This window comes from Acipenser ruthenus, chromosome 48 (assembly GCF_902713425.1).
Source record: "Acipenser ruthenus chromosome 48, fAciRut3.2 maternal haplotype, whole genome shotgun sequence".
Lineage (NCBI taxonomy): Eukaryota > Metazoa > Chordata > Actinopteri > Acipenseriformes > Acipenseridae > Acipenser > Acipenser ruthenus.
Window position 1 is genome coordinate 2,982,085 of NC_081236.1, and position 14,846 is coordinate 2,996,930.

General features: G+C 39.8%; 3 gene segments (V, D, J or C); all 3 read right to left on the reverse strand.

Moving 5' to 3' along the window:
• Nucleotides 1-309: 309 nt before the first annotated feature.
• LOC131721256 (T cell receptor beta variable 10-3-like) lies at nt 310-4,016 on the reverse strand. The segment is given in 2 exon segments: nt 310-988; nt 3,234-4,016. Coding segments are annotated over 2 exon segments (534 nt in total).
• Nucleotides 3,698-4,433, reverse strand: LOC117404779 (T cell receptor beta variable 10-3-like). The segment is given in 2 exon segments: nt 3,698-4,035; nt 4,388-4,433. Coding segments are annotated over 2 exon segments (384 nt in total).
• Nucleotides 4,434-10,312: 5,879 nt separating this feature from the next.
• LOC117971267 (T cell receptor beta variable 10-2-like) lies at nt 10,313-14,139 on the reverse strand. The segment is given in 2 exon segments: nt 10,313-10,650; nt 14,046-14,139. Coding segments are annotated over 2 exon segments (432 nt in total).
• Nucleotides 14,140-14,846: the final 707 nt, after the last annotated feature.

The window sequence follows — 14,846 nt, forward strand, 5'->3', positions numbered from 1 at the left end:
GGCACCCCAGGCTACCCCGTGGGACACCTACTAATAACGGCATAGACAGCAGTAACAACACAGCAATTTAACCAAATCGCAAAATACACAAAACAAAAAGAAACAAAAAGGCTGCCTCAACAAGAGGTAAAACGTGCTAAACTAAACTTTCAACAATTAACTATGACTGAACTGTAAAGCACTTACTATAGCTTTCCCACAGACACAGGAAGATAGGATAGATTCCCCAAAGCTTGCGCAGGCAGGACAATCAAACAGTGTTCCCCACAATCACAGAACACCCTGATTGTTCTGCTCTGCTTCCTTTTAAACTGTGTAACCCCGCCCTACCAATTGACACTGAGCCTTCTGGGACGTGTAGTTTCCTTTCCATCGACGCCATTCCTTAAAGGCGTCACTGCCATTTTCTTCACAGGGGGTATGCCCATTTTGAGTCGGTTAGTGGCAACACTTCAAGGGAGGAGAAAGATTTTGTGTGCAGTTAAAAACTAACAATATGGTATGTAGAACAACTGGAAGGCCTACAATGTTATCAAGTGAACACCAAAGTTAAATGAGGGAAGCATTTTCTAAACAGTCACAGTATTGAATATTATTGTGTGTTGCTGCATGGTGTGTTTCTGTCTCTTGTCTGCCCCCTTGTAGAGTTTTCAGACAGGAAGGCTGATAGGTTTGTGTACTGTGGCACTAGCTGCACAGTAATACACTCCAGTGTCTGCAGCCTCAGCATTCTTTATATTTAGAGTGATTCTCTCCATCTGTGTCCTGGAGATAGTAAATCTATCAGGGATGTTTTCACCCTTTTCTGGATCGCTGCCGTATGGAGAGGAAAAGACCAGTTGAAGCTCACTGGAGTTTTGCTGTCGATACCAGTACATGTAGATATTAGAAGCACTCTGGTTGCAATTCATCTCTACAGACTGGCGCAGGCTCACTACAGCAACCGGGGGCCACTGGGTGACTTTCAGGGTTGACTGAGACGCTGCGTCTGTGGAAAGAAAGAAATACAATTGTTGTTTCTCACACAAAGTAACAATGTTTGATACAGCAAAGGGAAATAAATGACTCTGTAAAAAATAAATAAATACATACAAATATTATAAATTAGCCTTTCACCAATGAGCAATAATTCACTTTGAAATCAGAAAGCCAGAAATAAAAGATCTCAATCATTATTTAAAACAAAATATACAAAAATACACCGTGCCGATACACTGACAGTCTCAGTTCAATGAAAGGAATACCAAAAAAAAGAGAGAGTTTATCAGCACACTTGTTGTATAAAGAAAGAATCTAATATTTAGTGGTTTTTAAAAAAAGACTTACAGGGCAGAAATGCAATAACCCAGAATGGAAGAAAGATGTGGTGCATGTTGGAGCTGGCTCTGACTCTGTGAAGCGATGAACACTAGAGGCATTCAGTTACAGATCTGAAGCGCACAACCCTGATGTCACCATTTCCTGTAGTTCAGGTGTTTCCAAAGAGCCCTGCTTTCAATACATTGCTAAGCTGCTTACATATAAAGTGCTTGTAAGTTCATATCACAGTTGGGAGCCTGCAGTTTTTCATTTCTTTATTTTTTAAAGTGGTAAGAAGTTTAATTTCATTTTTAATTTGAATTCATTTTCACACGCAAGGTGTTTAAGAATTACAATGTTTTTATTTTGTTGGGGAAAAAGAAAGAGAAACGTGCATTTATATTATCAATGTATAATATCAGGTTAAAGAGTAAGTAGCAGGGTTTCAGAATATATAGCATTATACGTCCCCACATTTTGCTACAACTGGTTAAATATCATACATGTAATTTTTATTTTCATTGCTAACATCCTGACAACGTTTGACACTTATAACTTTAAAATCTATTTTAAAACGCTTTTCAAAATGTCCGCTCTAGTGCCCTGGGGTTTGAGAACTGTCCTCTAAATCACTGCAGAAAGAACAATAAAAAAATAAATAAATAACGTAACAAGGTTCTGGCATTTCTGTTCCGCACCACATCATGGATCATTATTTCTGTTTTACCTGTTTGACAATGTGGGCAATAATCCTTACACTATCAGTGCAATATACAGCCATTTTGAAAAGAGCTTTCAAATTGACTTCACAGTTAAAAGTGCAAAATGTTGTCAGGATGTTAGCAATGAAAAGAAAAAATACAAGTACTTTACTTAAACAGTTGTAGCAACACCTGGGAAATGTGACGCTATATTTTTCGGAACCCCACTACTCTAAGTGTGGAGTTAAGGTTAGGCATGGGGTTAAAAGTTAGAATTTGCAAAGTTAGGATTAAAAGTCTATAACCTACTGATGCTGCAAGTATAGGGGGTTTAAACGAGTGGTAGTGCGGTGGTACTGGACACTGGTGTTTTCTTCCACACAGACTGGAGTGAACTCGTTGCATAGTAACTTTATTTACAATATTTACACAAGTTTACACTTAATCAAAAGCATTAATTTGTCCTGTACGGGCCACTAACCACCTCACTTCTTCTCCCCTCTCCATGCTACTTCGAGACGACCAAGCTGCTACATGCTTTGCCTGTAGAATGTCCATACTCTGCAACACAGGTAAGTAGAGGTTTGGCTCCCTCTGGAGGAGCAAGCCAGGAACACAGGTAAGTAGAGGTTGGGCTCCCTCTGGTGGAGTGAGCCTGGAACACAGGTGAGTAGAGGTTGGGCTCCCTCTGGTGGAGTGAGCCTGGAACACAACCGAGTGAAGTCCAGGATATGTGGGAGCGTTCCCACCACAGCTGAGTCCCAGGATGTATACGGATGGGTGCTGAATCCCTTAAGAGGAATGGCGGGATACTGGTGCTCCCACAGCAGTGACTGGTTTTAAAAGAGTCAAGTTCAGGCAGTAAATAAACAATATCCCAAAACCACGGTCTTGTATTTCAGTTTCTTGTACTATGAACGCTTCCCACACCGGTGTGTAGTTCGCTGCTCCTACAGCTAGTAACCAAACAGTGCCTTAACCAGTCCCGGGTCATATAAGTAACACTCTTGATAACACAGTATAGTTTTACCGTGTCTGCGCCACACAGGCACCCCAGGCTACCCCATGGGACACCTACTAATAACGGCATAGACAGCAGTAACAACACAGCAATTTAACCAAATCGCAAAATACACAAAACAAAAAGAAACAAAAAGGCTGCCTCAACAAGAGGAAAAACACGCTAAACTAAACTTTCAACAATTAACTACGACTGAACTGTAAAGCACTTACTATAGCTTTCCCACAGACACAGGAAGATAGGATAGATTCCCCAAAGCTTGCGCAGGCAGGACAATCGAGCAGTGTTCCCCACAATCACACAACACCCCGATTGTTCTGCTCTGCTTCCTTTTAAACTGTGTAACCCCGCCCTACCAATTGACACTGAGCCTTCTGGGACGTGTAGTTTCCTTTCCATCGACGCCATTCCTTAAAGGCGTCACTGCCATTTTCTTCACAGGGGGTATGCCCATTTTGAGTCGGTTAGTGGCAACACTTCAAGGGAGGAGAAAGATTTTGTGTGCAGTTAAAAACTAACAATATGGTATGTAGAACAACTGGAAGGCCTACAATGTTATCAAGTGAACACCAAAGTTAAATGAGGGAAGCATTTTCTAAACAGTCACAGTATTGAATATTATTGTGTGTTGCTGCATGGTGTGTTTCTGTCTCTTGTCTGCCCCCTTGTAGAGTTTTCAGACAGGAAGGCTGATAGGTTTGTGTACTGTGGCACTAGCTGCACAGTAATACACTCCAGTGTCTGCAGCCTCAGCATTCTTTATATTTAGAGTGATTCTCTCCATCTGTGTCCTGGAGATAGTAAATCTATCAGGGATGTTTTCACCCTTTTCTGGATCGCTGCCGTATGGAGAGGAAAAGACCAGTTGAAGCTCACTGGAGTTTTGCTGTCGATACCAGTACATGTAGATATTAGAAGCACTCTGGTTGCAATTCATCTCTACAGACTGGCGCAGGCTCACTACAGCAACCGGGGGCCACTGGGTGACTTTCCGGGTTGACTGAGACGCTGCGTCTGTGGAAAGAAAGAAATACAATTGTTGTTTCTCACACAAAGTAACAATGTCTGATTCAGCAAAGGGAAATAAATGTGTCTGTAAAAAATAAATAAATACATACAAATATTATAAATTAGCCTTTCACCACTGAGCAATAATTCACTTTTAAATCAGAAAATACAGAAATAAAAGATCCCAATCATTAATTAAAGCAAAATATACAAAAATACACAGTGCCAATAGACTGACAGCCTCATAGTTTAATAAAAGAAATATTTAAAAAAAACAAAAAAAAAACTGAGCTTATCAGCACGCTTGTTGTATAAAGAAAGATAATCTAATATTTAGTGGTTTTTAAAAAATACTTACAGGGCAGAAATACAATAACCCAGAATGGGAGAAAGATGTGGTGCATGTTGGAGCTGGCTCTGACTCTGTGAAGCGATGAACACTAGAGGCATTCAGTTACAGATCTGAAGCGCACAACCCTGATGTCACCATTTCCTGCAGTTCAGGTGTTTCCAAAGAACCCTGCTTTCAATACATTGCTAAGCTGCTTACATATAAAGTGCTTGTAAGTTCATGTCACGGTTGGGAGCCTGCAGTTTTTAATTTCTTTATTTTTTAAAGTGGTAAGAAGTTTAATTTGATTTTCAATTTGAATTCATTTTCACACGCAAGGTGTTTAAGAATTACAAAGTTTCTATTTTACTAGGGAAAAAGAAAATCAAATGTGCAGTTAAATTAACAATGTATAAGATCAGGCTAAAGAGTATATATCGGGGTTATGAAAAATATAGCGTGACACGTCCTCACATGTTACTAGAACTGTTTAAATAATGTACATGTAATTCGTCTTTTCATTGCTAACATCCTGAGAACATTTTATAATTTTAAAATCTGTTTCAAAGCTATTTTCAAAATATCTGCTCTAGTGCACTAAGGTTTGAGATCTGTCCTCTAAATCACTGCAGGAAGAGTGATAAAGAAACCAAAACAATGTAACAACAAGTGCTCTGGCTTTTCTGTTCCGTACCACATCATGGATCTTTATTGCTGTGTCACCTGTTTGACAATGTGGGCAATAATCCTTACTAGAGCAGACATTTTGAAAAGAGGTTTGAAACAGTCTTTAAGTTATAAGTGTAAAACGTTATCAGGATGTTATGAAAAGAAAAATTCCAGGTACGTTATTTAAACAGGTGTAGCAACACGTGGGGACGGATGACGCTATATTTTTTGGAACCCCACTAATTACTCAAAGTGTGGAGTTAAGGTTAGCAATGGGGTTAAAAGTTAGAGCTTGCAAAGTCAGGATTAAAAGTATATAACCTCCTGATGCTGCAAGTATAAGGGGGTATGCCCATTTTGAGTGGGTTAGTGGCAATGCTTCTTCAGGGAGGTGAAAGATTTTTTGCAGTTAAAAACTACCAATATGACAAGTAGAACAACTGGAAGGTCTACAATGTTATCAAGTGAACACCAAAGTTACATGATGGAAGCATTTTCTAAACAGTCACAGTATTGAGTATTATTGTGTGTTGCTGCATGGTGTTTTTCTGTCTCTTGTCTGCCCCCTTGTAGAGTTTTCAGACAGGAAGACTGATAGGTTTGTGTACTGTGGCACTAGCTGCACAGTAATACACTCCAGTGTCTGCAGCATCAGCATTCTTTATATTTAGAGTGATTCTCTCCATCTGTGTCCTGGAGATAGTAAATCTATCAGGGATGTTTTCACCCTTTTCTGGATCGCTGCCGTATGGAGAGTAAAAGACCAGTTGAAGCTCACTGGAGTTTTGTTGTCGATACCAGTACATGTAGGTATTAGAAGCACTCTGGTTGCAATTCATCTCTACAGACTGGCGCAGGCTCACTACAGCAACCGGTGGCCACTGGGTGACTTTCAGGGTTGACTGAGACGCTGCGTCTGTGGAAAGAAAGAAATACAATTGTTGTTTCTCACACAAAGTAACAATGTCTGATACAGCGAAGGGAAATAAATGTGTCTGTAAAAAATAAATAAATACATACAAATATTATAAATTCACTTTGAAATCAGAAAAAACAGAAATAAAAGATCCCAATCATTAATTAAAGCAAAATATACAAAAATACACTGTGCCAATACACTGGCAGTCTCAGTTCAATGCAAGAAATACCAAAAAAAAGAGAGTTTATCAGCACACTTGTTGTATAAAGAAAGATAATTTAATATTTAGTGGTTTTAAAAAAAAACTTACAGGGCAGAAATAAAATAACCCAGAATGGGAGAAAGATGTGGTGCATGTTGGATCTGGCTCTGACTCTGTGAAGCGATGAACACTAGAGGCATTCAGTTACAGATCTGAAGCACACAACCCTGATGTCACCATTTCCTGCAGTTCAGGTGTTTCCAAAGAGCCCTGCTTTCAATACATTGCTAAGCTGCTTACATATAAAGTGCTTGTAAGTTCATGTCACGGTTGGGAGCCTGCAGTTTTTCATTTCTTTATTTTTTAAAGTGGTAAGAAGTTTAATTTCATTTTTAATTTGAATTCATTTTCACACGCAAGGTGTTTAAGAATTACAATGTTTCTATTGTATTGGGGAAAAAGAAAGAGAAATGTGCATTTATATTATCAATGTATAAGATCAGGTTAAAGAGTAAGTAGCAGGGTTTCAGAATATATAGCATTATACGTCCCCACGTGTTGCTACAACTGTTTAAATATCATACATGTAATTTTTATTTTCATTGCTAACATCCTGACAACGTTTGACACTTATAACTTTAAAATCTGTTTTAAAACGCTTTTCAAAATGTCCGCTGTAGTCCCTGGGGTTTGAGATCTGTCCTCGAAATCACTGCAGGAAGAGCGATAAAAAAATAAATAAATTAAAAAAAATGTAACAAGAAGGTTCTGGCATTTCTGTTCCGTACCACATCATGGATCATTATTTCTGTGTTACCTGTTTGACAATGTGGGCAATAATCCTTACACTATCAGTGCAATATACAGCCATTTTGAAAAGAGCTTTCAAAATGACTTCACAGTTAAAAGTGCAAAACGTTGTCAGGATGTTAACAATGAAAAGAAAAATTACAAGTACATTATTTAAACAGTTGTAGCAACACCTGGGGGCGTGTAACGCTATATTTTTCGGAACCCCACTACTCTAAGTGTGGAGTTAAGGTTAGGCATGGGGTTAAAAGTTAGAATTTGCAAAGTTAGGATTAAAGGTATATAACCTACTGATGCTGCAAGTATAGGGGGTGTAAACGAGTGGTAGTGCGGTGGTACTGGACACCGGTGTTTTCTTCCACACAAACTGGAGTGAACTCGTTGCGTAGTAAATTTATTTACAATATTTACACAAGTTTACACTTAATCAAAAGCATTTATTTGCCCTGTACAGGCCACTAACTACCTCACTTCTCCCATCTCTATGCTACTTCAAGACGACCATCAAGCTGCTACATGCTTTGCCTGTAGAATGTCCAGACTCTGCAACACAGGAAGGTAGAGGTTGGACTCCCTCTGGTGGAGTGAGCCAGAAACACAGGTGAGTAGAGGTTGGGCTCGCTCTGGTGGAGTGAGCCAGGAACACAGATGAGTAGAGGTTGGGCTCCCTCTGCTGAAGCAAGCCAGAAAGACAGGTAAGTAGAGGTTGGGCACCCTCTGGTGGAGTGAGCCAGAAAGACAGGTAAGTAGAGGTTGGGCTCTCTCGGTTGGTTATCACCTGGAACACAGAGAAACAGACAACAGCAGCTCCCTCTGGTGGAGTGAGCCTGGAACACAAGCAAGTGAAGTCCAGGATATGTGGGAGCGTTCCCACCACAGTCGAGTCCCAGGATGTGTACGGATGGGTGCTGAATCCCTTAAGAGGAATGGCGGGATACTGATGCTCCCACAGCAATGACTGGTTTTAAAAGAGTCAAGTTCAGGCAGTAAATAAACAATATCCCAAAACCACGGTCTTGTGTTTCAGTTTCTTGTACTATGAACGCTTCCCACACCGGTGTGCAATTCGCTGCTCCTGCAGCTAGTAACCAAACAGTGCCTTAACCAGTCCCGGGTCATATAAGTAACACTCTTGGTAACACAGTATAGTTTTACCGTGTCTGCGCCACACAGGCACCCCAGGCCACCCCATGGGACACCAACTAATAACGGCATAGACAGCAGTAACAACACAGCAATTTAACCAAATCGCAAAATACACAAAACAAAAAGAAACAAAAAGGCTGCCTCAGCAAGAGGTAAAACGCGCTAAACTAAACTTTCAACAATTAACTACGACTGAAATGTAAAGACACAGGAGGATAGAATAGATTCCGCAAACTTGCGCAGGCTGATTGTTCTGCTCTGCTTCCTTTTAAACTGTGTAACCCCGTCCTACCAATTGACACTGAGCCTTCTGGGGCGTGTAGTTTCCTTTCCAGCGACGCCATTCCTTAAAGGCGTCACTGCCATTTTCTTCACAGGGGGTATGCCCATTTTCAGTGGGTTAGTGGCAACGCTTCAAGGGAGGAGAAAGATTTTTTGCTGTTAAAAACTACCAATATGACAAGTAGAACAACTGGAAGGTCTACAATGTTATCAAGTGAACACCAAAGTTACATGAGGAAGCATTTTCTAAACAGTCACAGTATTGAGTATTATTGTGTGTTGCTGCATGGTGTGTTTCTGTCTCTTGTCTGCCCCCTTGTAGAGTTTTCAGACAGGAAGACTGATAGGTTTGTGTACTGTGGCACTAGATGCACAGTAATACACTCCAGTGTCTGCAGCCTCAGCATTCTTTATATTTAGAGTGATTCTATCCATCTGTGTCCTGGAGACAGTAAATCTATCAGAAATGTTTTCACCCTTTTCTGGATCGCTGCCGTATAAAGAAGAAAAGACCAGTTGAAGCTCACTGGAGTTTTGCTGTCGATACCAGTACATGTAGTTATTAGCAGCACTCTGGTTGCAATTCATCTCTACAGACTGGCGCAGGCTCACTACAGCAAACGGGGGCCACTGGGTGACTTTCAGGGTTGACTGAGACGCTGCGTCTGTGGAAAGAAAGAAATACAATTGTTGTTTCTCATAGAAAGTAACAATGTCTGATACAGCAAAGGGAAATAAATGTGTCTGTAAAAAATAAATAAATACATACAAATATTATAAATTCACTTTGAAATCAGAAAAAACAGAAATAAAAGATCCCAATCATTAATTAAAGCAAAATATACAAAAATACACTGTGCCAATACACTGGCAGTCTCAGTTCAATGCAAGAAATACCAAAAAAAAGAGAGTTTATCAGCACACTTGTTGTATAAAGAAAGATAATTTAATATTTAGTGGTTTTAAAAAAAAACTTACAGGGCAGAAATAAAATAACCCAGAATGGGAGAAAGATGTGGTGCATGTTGGATCTGGCTCTGACTCTGTGAAGCGATGAACACTAGAGGCATTCAGTTACAGATCTGAAGCACACAACCCTGATGTCACCATTTCCTGCAGTTCAGGTGTTTCCAAAGAGCCCTGCTTTCAATACATTGCTAAGCTGCTTACATATAAAGTGCTTGTAAGTTTATGTCACGGGAGAGTGCAGTTTTTAATTTCCTTTTTTTTAAGTGGTAAGAAGTTTAAATAGATTTTAAATTTGAATTCCTTCTCACATGCAAGGTGTTTAAGGATCACAATGTTTTTATTTTATTTGGGAAAAAGAAAGAATAATTATTATTTATTTAGCAGACACCTTTATCCAAGGCAACTAAGGTGTGTGAACTGTGCATCAGCTGCAGAGTCACTTACAATTACATCTCACCCAAAAGACAGTATTCAAGGAGGTTAAGTGACTTGCTCAGGGTCACACAATAAGTCAGTAGCTAAGGCAGGATTTGAACCGGGGACCTCCTGGTTACAATCCCTTTTCTTTAACCACTGGACCACACAGCTTCCTATATGTGCAGACATATTAACAATGCATAAGATCAGGTTAAGTGTGGAGTTAAGGTTAGTCGTCGGGTTAAAAGTTAGAGCTTGCAAAGTTAGGATTAAAAGTATGTAACCTCCTGATGCTGCAAGTATAGGGGGTATGCCCATTTTGAGTGGGTTCGTGGCAACGCTTCAAGGGAGGAGAAAGATTTTTTGCAGTTAAAAACTACCAATATGACAAGTAGAACAATTGGAAGGCTTACAATGTTATCAAGTGAACACCAAAGTTACATGAGGGAAGCATTTTCTAAACAGTCACAGTATTGTGTATTATTGTGTGTTGCTGCATGTTGTGTTTCTGTCTCTTGTCTGCCCCCTTGTAGAGTTTTCAGACAGGAAGACTGATAGGTTTGTGTACTGTGGCACTAGCTGCACAGTAATACACTCCAGTGTCTGCAGCATCAGCATTCTTTATATTTAGAGTGATTCTCTCCATCTGTGTCCTGGAGATAGTAAATCTATCAGGGATGTTTTCACCCTTTTCTGGATCGCTGCCGTATGGAGAGTAAAAGACCAGTTGAAGCTCACTGGAGTTTTGCTGTCGATACCAGTACATGTAGATATTAGCAGCACTCTGGTTGCAATTCATCTCTACAGACTGGCGCAGGCTCACTACAGCAACCGGGGGCCACTGGGTGACTTTCAGGGTTGACTGAGACGCTGCGTCTGTGGAAAGAAAGAAATACAATTGTTGTTTCTCACACAAAGTAACAATGTTTGATACAGCAAAGGGAATTAAATGTGTCTGTAAAAAATAAATAAATACATACAAATATTATAAATTAGCCTTTCACCACTGAGCAATAATTGACTTTTAAATCAGAAAAACAGAAATAATACACATGCACTGTGCTGATACACTGACAGCCTCATAGTTTAATGAAAGAAATACAAAAAATACTCAAACTGAAGTTACTCTCAGAGCTTATCAGCACACATCTTATATAACGAAAGAGAATCGCATGACATTTAGTGTGTTTTAAAAAAAAAAAAAACTTACAGGGCAGAAATACAATAACCCAGAATGGGAGAAAGATGTGGTGCATGTTGGAGCTGGCTCTGACTCTGTGAAGCGATGAACACTAGAGGCATTCAGTTACAGATCTGAACACACAAACCACACAAAACCACTTCTGACGTTTCCTTCCCGTGTGTTAATGAGGATGCGTCATACATGGCTTTTAATGCTTCTCCATGGCATCTTCACAGACACAAGTGATTTTAGAAACAGTGAGTAGATGATTGCTATTAAATAAGTAGATTTGTCAGAGATGTACTTACATCCCAAATTGTTTGTCTAGAAAGGCGTATATTGTGGACTTCTGTGTGTTTGACTGCAGTGTCCTTATACAGTTGTTTATTGTTTTTAAGTAAGTCTCTGCACTGTAACCCCGCTGCGGTGCAACCCGTCAGACCTATCGGAGCGCAGGCGACTGATGCTTCAGTATACGGGCTGCTCGTATTCAGAAGGAACTAATATTGTCAGTGGAGTGCCTATATTATTTTAATGCATTTTCACATTATGATTAACAAAAGTAGGCTATGCAATGCAGCTAGAATCTATAGACCTATGCGTTTTTGTTACATGTCTGCCACTGAGTGTACAAGGTACGTCCTCTTAGTAATACAAAACAGTAGGATTTTCTCCTCCCCTTAAAAGGTAACGATTTCCCTTTATTTAACTTGTGAAGGGGCTGGTAATGGTGCAGGAATTGCCCTGTTTGCTGCACTCATTCCTTCCTGCCAGTTCAACACCACTTGTGCCCATGTGGGCGGAGATTCTGAAAGTAAACAGTATTCTCCAATCAATGTATCGATAATCATACTGTAGCGTGTTCAGGAAAATAAACCCAGACACTGCTTTACGACAAAGGTAGACCACTATCGCAGTTTATTGAAGAACTCATTACTAAAGGCACAGGACTACATGCAGTACAGTGCAGGTGTCTAATTGATTCACTGCAATTAAATAACCCAACAACCCCCATTAATAACCTGAACCTCAATTATTCACAATTCCCCTTGTCTTAGGGAAAAGAACACAAGAGGGCACTGCATAACCTTTTTGTATGTACAGTCAGCACTCACGTATCCGACTAAAAAATAAAATGTTGACTTCAGTGACGGTTAAACGAGTGTGACGCATATCTGATTATTCCATTCTGTCTCGTTCCACCCCTTGTCTGTTTTTTCAGGGAAAACAAAAAAGATACAATCTGAAAAATAAATAGCTGAAAGGACTGTTTTAAAATAAGTAGGCTTCCATTTAGATGTACTGTAGTTGGTTTTGTTGGTACAGTACTATATTTTCAACAGAAGTATTTTAATTCAGAACGATAGAATTCTGAAAATATCAACTGCCATAAGAGACGACATGTGGACAGTAATACAGAACATACTTTTAAATACGGTACGTATAGTGCAAAGAAGAGCAACCAGAATTATCCTGGGTTTAAAAGGCATGTCATATGCAGACATGCTAAAAGAACTGAATCTATTCAGTCTTGAACAAAGAAGACTACGCAGCGATCTGATTCAAACATTCAAAATCCTAAAAGGTATAGACACTGTCGACCCAGGGGACTTTTTTGACCTGAAAAAAGAAACAAGGACCAGGGGTGACAAATGGAGATTAGATAAAGGGGCATTCAGAACAGAAAATAGGAGGCACTTTTTTACACAGAGAATTGTGAGGGTCTGGAACCAACTCCCCAGTAATGTTGTTGAAGCTGACACCCTGGGATCCTTCAAGAAGCTGCTTGATGAGATTCTGGGATCAATAAGCTACTAACAACCAAACGAGCAAGATGGGCTGAATGGCCTCCTCTCGTTTGTAAACTTTCTTATGTTCTTACTGTGGACCTGACTACCGTTGTCGGTATTCAGTCCACAGACAACAGCGCCCTCTGCGGGCTAAGGAGAAAATAACTCCAACTCAAAGAAAATAATAAAACTGGGCACCAGTGCGGTGTTGCAAATAAACCTTCTGCCTCCCGTGTGTGTCAGTGAATATCCCACCACCCTTCCACAGTCAGTATAAAAGAAATTCATTCACTTTTAGATCTTAAAGGGAAAACGAGTATAACAGCAGTCAGTCAGGCGTTAAAGGGGTTTCCAGTTGAGACAGTTTGATGCACGGAGGAGGTACAGTAATAATGACATCACAGTAAGGCCCCCCAGTGAATTCTGGTGAATTCCTTGTTCACAGTTGGATACAGTAAGAGTGACTGTGCCTTCGTTGTCCTAAACTGATCTTCAGTGGTTTCTACAGGTCATGCCATTTCATACCAGCCAAATCCGGACTTACAGATGGTTTATATGATTTAAACAGGGTCAGGCAGCTCAGTGTTTTATTCAGTTTTCTAAAAAAAAAAAAAAAAAAGTTTCTTTATATAGAGTTACCCCAGCTATAAGAATAACTGAAGTTATTCTTTGAATAACTGAAGTTATTCTTTGAATAACTGAGCTACACTTATGGTATAAATAACTTTCAGATGACTAGCAGTATAGGTGACTGTATGTGCACTGCAATTTGAGGAACTAGCATTCACTGTTTTTAAATATTGGAAGTGAACACAATGTCAATGTATTGTAGAATTTTGCAGTAGCCAAATAATTCCACAAGATGGCACACATGTTCTGTAAGAGTTATTAGAGCCACAGCTTCAAACGTTAGGAAGAAAAAAAAAAGTAATTTCATTGCCTGGTTATACTGTGTAGGCTACTTATGTATCAACTGGTATGATTGAGCATGGATAATTTTCTTTTTAATACAATTGCAGGAATCATGCTAAATACCTAATAGTTATGATTATTAGGGAATTTTGCATTAAAGTACTTTATAAAATAGCTTGGATAAATGAAATGCTTTGATTGGCTGAACAAGACAGAATTGTCTTACTGCACGGCTAGGGGCTCCTCGCCTCTGAAGATAGAAGCGTGTCTGGACTGCAGGGCTTGGGGCTCCTCACCTCTGATAGAAGCATGTCTGGACTGTAGGGCTTGGGGCTCCTCACCTATGATAGAAGCATGTCTGGACTGCACAGCTAGGGGCACCTCACCTCTGATAAAAGCGTGTCTGGACTTCAGGGCTTGGGGATCCTCAACCTCTGAAGATAGAAGCGTGTCTGGACTGCACAGCTTGGGGCTCCTCATCTCTGAAGATAGAAGCGTGTCTGGACTGCACAGCTTCGGGCTCCTCACCTCTGAAGATAGAAGCGTGTCTGGACTGCACAGTTTGGGGCTCCTCGCCTCTGAAGATAGAAGCGTGTCTGGACTGCACAGCTTGGGGCTCCTCACCTCTGAAGATAGAAGCGTGTCAGGACTGCACAGCTTGACACACAGGCATGCAGGTGCAATAATGAAATTATCAAAGCTTTCATTTTTAAAGTTTGTGAAAATCCACTGTCAATACAGATAGATATATGTATATTTATAAATAATACACATTGTAATATAATGCAATTCAATAACATTATTTAGGTCAATTGCATAATGGCATAGACCATTATGTACAAGACAATCTGTAACAAACTAAATTGGATCTGAGTATCTCTGATTGTGTATAATGGCATGTATTTGCAGGTTATGTAAAGATCTTTAACACAAGACTGATATGTTGAAGATGCAGACAAAGGTACTGGATAAGAAATGTAATTAGCTGGAAGAAATTAGAAATGGGCAGACTCATGGCAAATTACATTTAATAGAGAAAAGTGTAAGGTACTGCACGCAGGCAATAAAAATGTGCATTATAAATATCATGGGAGATACTGAAATTCAAAGAAGGAATCTATGAAAAAGACCTAAGAGTTTGTGTTGACTCAGAAATGTCTTCATCTAGGCAATGTGGGGAAGCTATA